The 10,000-nt window shown below is 47.0% G+C and overlaps 1 protein-coding gene across 1 annotated transcript in view; it reads left to right on the top strand.

Annotated features, from left to right (window-relative positions):
* Positions 1-10,000, top strand: part of ttc39a (tetratricopeptide repeat domain 39A) — a gene marked incomplete at its 3' end in the record, with an annotated part of 20,441 nt that overhangs the window by 7,353 nt on the left and 3,088 nt on the right. Inside the window, exons 3-14 of the mRNA XM_080547205.1 lie at positions 3,323-3,366; positions 3,960-4,027; positions 4,200-4,264; positions 4,601-4,700; positions 5,171-5,236; positions 5,643-5,751; positions 6,171-6,238; positions 6,520-6,579; positions 7,056-7,217; positions 8,293-8,384; positions 8,869-8,989; positions 9,829-9,940. Coding sequence (XP_080403331.1) covers positions 3,323-3,366; positions 3,960-4,027; positions 4,200-4,264; positions 4,601-4,700; positions 5,171-5,236; positions 5,643-5,751; positions 6,171-6,238; positions 6,520-6,579; positions 7,056-7,217; positions 8,293-8,384; positions 8,869-8,989; positions 9,829-9,940 — 1,067 coding nt within the window. The remainder of the gene's footprint in view (positions 1-3,322; positions 3,367-3,959; positions 4,028-4,199; positions 4,265-4,600; positions 4,701-5,170; positions 5,237-5,642; positions 5,752-6,170; positions 6,239-6,519; positions 6,580-7,055; positions 7,218-8,292; positions 8,385-8,868; positions 8,990-9,828; positions 9,941-10,000) is intronic.

Below are 10,000 nucleotides of genomic sequence, written 5' to 3' on the forward strand. Positions count from 1 at the left end.
TCCTAATGCAGCGTATGCCACCTATGCTAATTAGAATCAGCTGGGTTAGTGCATGTTGGTGGGTAAGTACTTCCCACCTCTGAATGCAAGTCAACAAATCATTTGTCACCAAGCTTTCCTGCAAGAAACATCTCATGATGGGTAGAGGGAAAGCACTCTCTCAAGACCCTCGCAACAAGATTGTTGAGCAGCATAGTAATGACACTGGTTACCGGTGGATTTCTCAACTTCTAAATGTTCCTATAAGCACCATTGGGGCCATTATCCGCAAGTGGAAGGAACATCACTCATCAACCATCAACCGGCCACGCACAGGAGCTCCTTGCAAGATTTCTGACCAGGCAGACAGAAGAGTAGCCCGAAGATGACTTGAGCAGAGCTCCAGAAAGACATGGAAGCAGTGGGTACAAGTTGGCACAAAGAAAACAGTAGGCAATGCACTCCCACGGTCTCCATTCACCATCACCCCGGAAGACTCTATTACTGAAGAAAAGGCATGTTGAAGCGTGTTGGAAGTTTGCTCCAGAACATTTGGAGAAGCCTGTAGATTACTGGGAGAATGTTGTCTGGTCCAAAAAAATAAAGACAAAAACCTTTCTGCAACAATATGACGTGTCATGTTTGGAGGAGAAATGGCTCTGCATATGATCCTAAAAATACCAAACCTACAGTGAAGTTCGGAGGTGGAAACAACATAGTATGGGGCTGTTTCTCTTCACATGGTTCTGATAGAATCCAATTTATCAAAGGGAAGATGAATGGAGCCATGTACCGGGAAACCTTTGAGAATAATCTGTTGATCATCCGCCAGGATGATGAGGATAAGACACAGGTGGATGTTCCAGCAAGACAACGATCCAAAACAAACTGCAAAGGAGACTCTGACTTGGTTCAACAGGTAGAAAATAAAGGTGTTTGACTCAGACTGGCCTAGTTAACACCGTGCCTATTTTACCTACTAGTAGAGCTGCCTTGGGGGGTCAAATAGACCCCCTTATTAGGATGTAAATCTGCTATTTACACACAGAGATCACTAGAGGGCGCTTCTTTTTTTTAGCCTGCCTCCTACACAGAAAAACTGCAAAACAGCTTTATACTATCTTATCCTGAAGTGATTTTGAAAATGTAAGGATCGCACATATCTAGGAAAAGTCATGAAAGGAGGGTCCTGAAATTTGATTCGAGTGCAAAGATAGATTTTTTTCACAGGGGTCACCGTGACCCCTCACGGCTCTTCTAGTGTTAATCACCAGACTTAAATCCAATAGAAAATACCTGGAAGGAACTGAAGATCAAGATTCACAATGGCGGGCCCCCTGGAATCTTCCGGAGCAGTGACCAGATGATAGTGAGGCTGTGGTACTGTAGCTCTGCTGCAGGCCAGGGGCAGAGGTTTTACTCTCATGTGATGGACAGAGGTTTTATGATTACTGATAAGCAGAAGGTTTACAAGCTGGGGGAGCCGCTGCTTCTCCTCCCACTGTGACAGTTATGTCTGTTTTGACCAACAGTTGAACCTACTATGGCCACCAGGACAAGCTGCTCACGTGATGTTGTAAACCTATAAATGTGATCAACAGGGAGCGCCCGTTGAGCTTTTGCGATGAGACCCTATTTTGTTGGCCAGGCAATTGCTCCTTCTTGCAAGAACTAAATAAATACTCTTAATGATTTGATATGGCTCAGTCTCCTGGTTACAAAGTTTAGTATTCTGTGTATTTGAATCTGACCGTCGCTATGGAGGCTGGGCATTCCCAGCTGCTGGTGCTTTTTCATAGTTTTACATTGCCGTCTACAGCCGCCAGAGGGCGCTCTGGGCTTGTGACAACTATATGCTGCTCCTGTACCACTGAAGAATTAACTGAAACATTAACGGGAGCTTGGTGAACTTGTTTACTGGTAACTTGCTTGTTGGACTCGCTGGTTTGTTATGTTAATTTAGCCTATTCAGCCTCCCAGGTATGTTCTTTATGCTATTGTGTAGCTGAATAACTGTTAATGTGGCTTGTTATGTTAATTTAGCCTATTCAGCCTGTTGTTCTGTGTGCTATTGTGTAGTTGAATAACTTGCTTTTCCAGATTAAATGTCTGTTCTTGGTCTTGGATTTTGTGAAATACATTTCTAAATAAATGCGATTTATATGTGTTTTTTTCTTCATGACGCATTTCTTAGTGGTGCGACTTATACTCCGGAAAATACAGGTAGTTATGATACAGTTTCTCTACTGTTCTTCTAGTGTTGTGACTGCCAATTGCCCCATGTCCTCTGAAAATAGGTTCGTTTTTCCGTGTAATATGTAATTTTTTCTGTGTGGGGCAGTCCCACTTGTATTTTTCTTTTTATTGATAGAGACAGTATAGATTATGACAGGAAGGATGGGTGAGAGAGAGAGAAGGGAAGACATGCAGGATATGTCCCCAGCCGGAATCGAACCGGGGAACCCTGCGGTTACATGGTCGACGCTTAAACCGCTACGCCACCTAAGTGCCCCTAGTTTTGTTTTTCTTATCATGACTAATGTATAGATGTTTCACTTACTTTGACTTAGACAAATGTACTTGTTCTAAGTCGCTTTGGATAAAGGCGTCTGCTAAATGTCTAAAATGTAAATGTGTTGAAGAATGGGTCAAAATGCCACATGATCACCGTGAGAGATTAGTTTTTTCTTCCAGGAAGCGCCTTGAAGCTGTCATTGGAAACAAAGCATACAGTAGACCAAGTATCAAATAAATTTCAGTTAGCGTGTTCAATAATTCTTTCCTGTGTCATTCCCCTTTATTGCACATAACACATAACTTTTTGAATGGATTGGATACAATTTATTTCGCTGTGTAGTTTTATTGAGTTAATACCAATGTCTGAATTTCATGTGAGTAGCTGCAATGGAAATATGATGAATTCCAAAATGATTGATGTTGAATATGTATTTCCCCCGCTGTATGAATGTATGACGTGTGTGTGTGGTTATTATCTTGATCTCTGTCGGTCCATATCATTCTAGAATGAAACCCAACACCTTCGTCTTGTTACCCTATTTTAACTTGTTACTAGATATAGTCTCTGATCACTGCACCTACAATAACCTCCCCCTGATCCCTGCTGTTTTATATACTGTATATATTGTGATGTTGTATATGTTTGGATGTTTTTAAAATGGACTCATGTTTTATGTTGTATATACTGTGTTGTACAGACTCTGTTTTGCCTCTTGCCCAGGTCGTCATTGCAAATGAGAATTGGTTCTCAATTGATCTGATCTGATTAAATAAAGGTTAAATAAAACATTTAAATAAAAACATTTCTGTTTGTGTTCCCTCTCAGGTTCCGTAAGAAGTCAACGTTCTCCAACAGAAACTTCACGGAAGGTTAGTGTGGTTGGAACATCTTCTGACAGCTGTCACGGTGTCTGTGTGATAGGAGACATCACACCGTGTGTAATCTGAGATGTGTGCTGTAAGATCTTGTACTGTGTATTATCTTAGATCTTCGTACAACTATGTTCTGTTCTGGAATGGTATCACACACACGTGTGTCCTTTCTGGACTACTGCGAAGCTCTGTGTGTGTGTGTGTGTGTGTGTGTGTGTGTGTGCGTGTGGTGTGTGTGTGTGTGTGTGTGTCTGTGTGTGTGTGTGTGTGTGTGTGTGTGTGTGTGTGTGCGTGAGTCTGTGTGTGTGTGTGAGTGTGTGTGTTTGTGTGTGCGTGTGTGTGCGTGCGTGTGTCTGTGTCTGTGTGTGTCTGTGTGTGTGTGTGTGTGTGTGTGTGTGTGTGTGCGTGCGTGTGTCTGTGTCTGTGTGTGTGTGTGTGAGAGTGTGTGCGTGTGTGCGTGTGTGCGTGTGTGTGTGTGTGAGTGTGTGTGTGTGTGTGTGTGTGTGTGTGTGAGTTTGTGTGTGCGTGTGTGTGTGTGAGTGTGCATGTGTGCGTGCGGTGAACTCACTCTGCTGTCATTCTCACCTCAGAGGAACTCCATGCTGAAGTGTGCTATGCCGAATGTCTCCTGCAGAGGGCAGCACTCACCTTCCTCCAGGTAACCTGACACACCGCCACAGCAACAAGAAGAAGCACAATCTCAGCCTCCCCCTCAGGCAGCCAGGCTGATCTGCAACCCTGATACCTGTGTGGCTTCTAACGCGTTTCCTACTGCCTCTTCCCTGTGTGTGTGTGTGTGTGTGTGTGTGTGTGTGTGTGTGATACTGCAGGATGAAAACATGATTAGTTTCATCAAAGGAGGGATCAAAGTGAGGAACAGCTATCAGACGTATAAGTGAGTCTGACCTGCCGACACATCTGACCTGCCGACATATCCTCTCATGTCTCTACACATCCTCTCATGTCTCAGCCTCACAGAATGGTAAAAGGAAATTAATGACTGTCTCTCCCTCTCTCTTTCCTTCTCCCTCTCTCCCTCTCTCTTTCTTTCCTTCTCCATCTCTCTGCTCATCCCTTCCTCCCTCTCTCTCTCTCTTTTTCTCTCTCCTCTCTCTCTTTCTTTCCTTCTCTCTCTCTCTCTCTCTCTCTCTCTCTCTCTCTCTCTCTCTCTCTCTCTCTCTCTCTCTCTCTCTCTCTCTCTCTCTCTCTCTCTCTCTCTCTCTCTCTCCAGAGAGCTTCACACGGTCCTCCAGGCGTCTAACTACGTCCAGGCAGACAACCACTGCCATTTTGAGGGCGGGGTCAAGCTTGGCGTGGGAGCGTTCAATCTGGTGAGAATCACAGCCTCCTTCTGGGGCTAGCACACCTGATTGGTCGAGGGTCTGGTCCTGGTCTGGTCCTGGTCTGGTCCTGGGCTGTTGTCTGGTTCTCAACCCTCTCCTCGGGGACCCCCAGCCGCTCCACATATTTGATCTGTTCCACCACCAGCACACCTGATTCAACTAATCAAGTACGAATCATAATTGCTTTGTACTTGATTAGTTGAATCAGGTGAGCTGGTGGTGGAACAGATCAAATATGTGGAGCGGCTGGGGCGCCCCGAGGAGAGGGTTGGGAAACACTCGTGTTTAATACTCTGTGTAGTAGAATACTCTGTCCAGAGGGCTCTGCTGTATGTGTGTTTGTTGTTTTACCAAAACTGATGGCTGTCAATATGTAACCCCCTCCCCTCCCTCCCTCCCCCCCCCCCCCTCCCTCCCTCCCTCCCTCCCTCCCGCCCCCCCACCGCCCCCCACCCCAGATGATCTCCATGCTACCGACCCGCACGCTCAGGCTGTTGGAGTTCGTGGGCTTCTCTGGGAACAAGGTGAGTTCATGACTGTGAGTGAATCACCTGGTGCAGGTCGGTAGGAGCTCTCTGGTAATATGTCTACATAGGTGAGGTGTTTGACTTGATGGGGAGAAATAACGTCTGTGTGTGTGTGTGTGTGTGTGTGTGTGTGTGCCTGTTTGTGTGTGTGTGTCTGTGTGTGTGTGTGTGTGTGTCTGTGTGTGTGTGCCTGTGTCCATTTCCCTGTCCGTGTGTCCCTGTCCATATCTGTGACTGTGTCCATGTGTCCCTGTCCGTGCGTGTGTGTGTGTGTCTGTGTCCGTGTGTGTGTCTGTGTGTCCGTGTGTCTGTGTGTGTCCGTCTGTCTGTGTCTGTCTGTCTGTGTGTGTCCGTGTGTCCGTGTCCATGTCTGTGTCCGTGTGTCCGTCCCTCTGCCCTGCAGGAGTTTGGTCTGCAGCAGCTCCAGGAGGGGTCAGTGGACCGCACCTTCCGGTCCTTTCTGTGTAACATGCTGCTGCTCTGCTACCACACCTTCATGAGCTTCATCCTGGGTGAGGGAGACCTGGAGGGAGAGGCCAGGGGGAGGGAGGGAGGGAGGGAGGGAGGGGGAGAGAGAGAGAGAGAGAGAGAGAGAGAGAGAGAGAGAGAGAGAGAGAGAGAGAGAGAGAGAGGGAGAGGGAGAGAGAGGGATAGAGAGAGAGAAAGAAAGAGAGTGAGTGAGCGAGAGAGAGAGAAGGAGAGAAGGAGAGAGAGGGTGAGAGAGAAGGAGAGAGAAGGAGAAGGAGAGAGAAAGAGAGCGAGCGAGAGAGAGAAGGAGAGAGAGGGTGAGAGACAGACAGAGAGAGAGAGAGGGAGAAGGAGTGAGGGAGGGAGAGAGAGAAGGAGAGTGAGCGAGAGAGAGAGCAGGCGAGCGAGAGAGAGAAGGAGTGGGAGAGAGATCTGATAGTCTCTGTGTTTCTCTGGGTTTCAGGCACAGGGGAGGGCGATGTGGAGGATGCAGAGAAGCTATTGCAGCCGTATCTCAAGCTGTACCCTAAGGTCGGTCCAACAGCACGGTTCTGTTTTGGTTCTAGAAGGTTCTAGCTTCTAGGTTCAGTGGCCTTGTTGTTAGAGCGTCATGTCAGGCCTCGGAAACAGTACTTCGGCTCCTGCCCCCTAAGGGCCGTTAGGCTCGAGAACCACCGGTTTTCAAGGCTTACTTACTAACCCTAGATTCTAGAACCTTCTTCATGCACACTTCTTACAGTCAAATTGCGGCTACAAGGTTTCATGAACTGTGTGTTTTCTCTGTGTGTGTTTTCTCTGTGTGTGTTTTATAGGGCTCCATCTTCCTGTTTTTCGCTGGTCGAATAGAGGTGATCAAAGGAAACCTGGACGCTGTGAGTTAACATACTAGCATAGGGTTAGAGACTACAGCGTCAACATGATGCTGCCATCAACATCCCATCAACATCTCTTCAGGAACATCATGCTCCCTGCCATATTCAGTCATTTGTTCAGAATGTAATATTTTAATTAATTAATTCATTTAATATTTCATTCATTCACGTGTGTTTGTGTGTGTGTGTGTCTGTGTGTGTGTGTGTGTCTGTGTGTGTGCGTGTGCTTGTGTGTGTGTGTGTGTGTGTGTGTGTGTCTGCGTGCGTGCGTGTGTGCCTGCGTGCGTCTACTTGTCTTTGTGTGTGTGTGTGTGTGTGTGTGTGTGTGTGTGTGTGCGCGTGTGTGCGCGTGTGTGTGTGTGTCTGCGTGCGTGCGTGTGTGCCTGCGTGCGTCTACTTGTCTCTGTGTGTGTGTGTGTGTGTGTGCGTGTGCGTGTGTGTGCGCGTGTGTGCGTGTGTGTGTGTGTGTCTCCCAGGCGATAGTGCGTTTCGAGGAGTGCTGTGAGGCGCAGCAGCAGTGGAAGCAGTTCCACCACATGTGCTACTGGGAGCTGATGTGGTGCTTCACCTACAAGAGACACTGGAAGATGGCGTACTTCTACGCCGACCTGCTCAGCAAAGAGAACGCCTGGTCCAAGGTGGGAGGTCATGTAGATGTCGTTGTTATTAAATCACTGCATATTGGTACCATACCGTAGAAATGCTGTAAGAGTTATTTTAGTAGCCCCGGGCCGGGTTTATTTGCTTTAACCATGGAGCGCACTGTCACACACGGTGTGTATTGGAGGCAGGAGGTTATTCTGTTTACCCCCAGTGCTGCTGTTCAAACTGCTGTTGTTCAAACTGCCGCTGTTCAAACTGCTGCTAAAAGGGGCACCTAGGTGGCGTAACGGGTTAACCCGTGGACCATGTAACCGTAGGGTTCCTGTTTCGATTCCGGCTGCGGACATGTCCTGCATGTCATCCCTTCTCTCTCTCTCTCTCACCCATCCTTCCTGTCACACATCTCTACTGTCTCTATCAATAAAAAAACGACTGCTAAAACTGCAAGCGGTTCAAACTGCTGTTCAATACTGTGAAAAGCCTGCAAGAAATGAGAAAACAAGGTTAATCTTTGATAGATATGTAGGTATAGGTTTCAAAGATAGATATTTATTTGCGTTTTCACAGAAGACTGCTAATAATAAATATACTGGTAATGTTGCGGTGGCGGTTGCTCGGAATCAAATGCTTCCTGCTTTTAATCTTCCTGCTTTTAATCTTCCTGCTTTTAATCAGATTTTATCTTATCTTAATCTTAATCTCATCCTTCTAATGAATTACAGAGGAAATCACACCATGATAATAGAATAGAATTGCGTCCACATGTCTGTCTGGTTCATAAGCAATACTTCTACTTCTCTCTTCTATTAGTCTCCTCAGGTCATAAGCCAGGGGGGACTCAGGTCACACAGTTAGACAAACATTTGTTACATGATTCATGTTTAAATGATCCACGTTTAAATGATTATGTGTGTTATTATGAACGTTTACTAGCGTTTCATACGGACGGATACTTATTGAGCCATCACAGGACAGCGGTCCTCTGTACCTCCGCCAGCCTCCCCTGATACAGGCCCAGACAGTAACCTGTGTCTGTGTCTGTGTCTGTGTCTGTGTCTGTGTCTGTGTCTGTGTCTGTGTCCATGTCTGTCCGTGTCTGTTTTCCCCCAGGCGACGTACGCCTACATGAAAGGCGCCTACCTCAGCATGCTGACCCAGGAGGAGTGTCAGCCGTTTGGAGAGAGCGAGGTGGCTCTGTTCAGGTTGGAACCCTCCCAGCAAACTACAAACAAACACAAACTACAATCCCCACAATGCAATGTCACCTGAGCATCTTAGATCGTCATGTGACCTTCCTCCTTTTTACATTTGAACCGTTTAGCAGACGCTTTTATCCAACACGACTTACAATCAGAGATTACAGGGACAGTCTCCCTGGAGTAATTTAGGGCTGAGTGTCTTACTCAAGGGCACACAAGTGGTGGTGTTGCCAGGTGGGATTTGAACTCATGACCTTCTGATCATCAGTCCAACTCACTATCCACTAGACCACCACTATCAACTAGACCACCACTATCAACTAGGCCACCACTATCAATTCACTATCCTCTAGACCGCCATTATCAACTCACTACCCACTAGACCACCACTATCAACTCACTACCCACTAGACCACCACTATCAACTCACTATCCACTAGGGCACCATTACCCATAACCCCCCTCATATGAGTTCTGTCTGTTGCAGGCAGGTATCTGGGCTGAAGCAGAAGATTGCGGGGAAGTCGCTGCCGACAGAGAAGTTCGCCATCCGTAAAGCCCGCCGTTACCTGGCTGACCACCCCCTGCCCCTTCCTGCGCCGCCATTGGTCAGTACTGACGCGCCAGGCAGGCTGGTTGTTATTACATGGTTGTAACAGTGTAATTATGATGCTGTAATCATCGTGATGGGAAGGTAGTGAGGTTTACACTGGCCGGTGATCGTGCTGGGGGTCCCTGCGGCAGGTCTGTGATCGTTGTGTCATGTCTGTAGCGGTTCTGTGAGTGTTGTGTTATGTCTGTGATCGTTGTGTCATGTCTGTAGCAGCTCTGTGATCGTTGTGTCATGTCTGTAGCGGTTCTGTGATTGTTGTGTTATGTCTGTGATCGTTGTGTTATGCCTGTAGCAGGTCTGTGATTGTTGTGTTATGCCTGTAGCAGGTCTGTGATCGTTGTGTCATGTCTGTGTCATGTCTGTGATCGTTGTGCTATGTCTGTAGCAGCTCTGTGATTGTTGTGTCCTGTCTGTGATCGTTGTGTCCTGTCTGTGATCGTTGTGTCATGTCTGTGATCGTTGTGTCATGTCTATAGCAGGTTTGTGATCGTTGTGTCATGTCTGTGGTGGGTTCTGTGATCGTTGTGTCATGTCTGTAGCGGTTCTGTGATCGTTGTGTCATGTCTGTAGCAGGTTTATGATCGTTGTGTCATGTCTGTAGCAGGTCTGTGATCGTTGTGTTATGCCTGTAGCAGGTCTGTGATTGTTGTGTCATGTCTGTGATCGTTGGCAGTTCTGTGATTATTCTGTCATGTCTGTAACAGTTCTGTGATCGTTGTGTCATGTCTGTATCAGCTCTGTGATCATTGTGTCATGTCTGTGGTCGTTGTGTCATGTCTGTATCAGCTCTGTGATCGTTGTGTCATGTCTGTGGGCGTCTCTGTGTCTCAACAGGAAATGATGTACATCTGGAACGGCTACACGGTCATCGGCAAACACAAAGACCTGACGGAGGGCATGCTGAAGACCCTGGACGAGGCGCAGGCCAAGCTGGACAGCGCCCCACGTAAATACACCCATATCAAATTAAATACACATAAATACACCCATGGTTTAGGAAGCTGCC

The sequence above is a fragment of the Nansenia antarctica genome (genome assembly GCF_963989245.1).
Source record: "Nansenia antarctica genome assembly, chromosome: 17".
NCBI lineage: Eukaryota > Metazoa > Chordata > Actinopteri > Argentiniformes > Microstomatidae > Nansenia > Nansenia antarctica.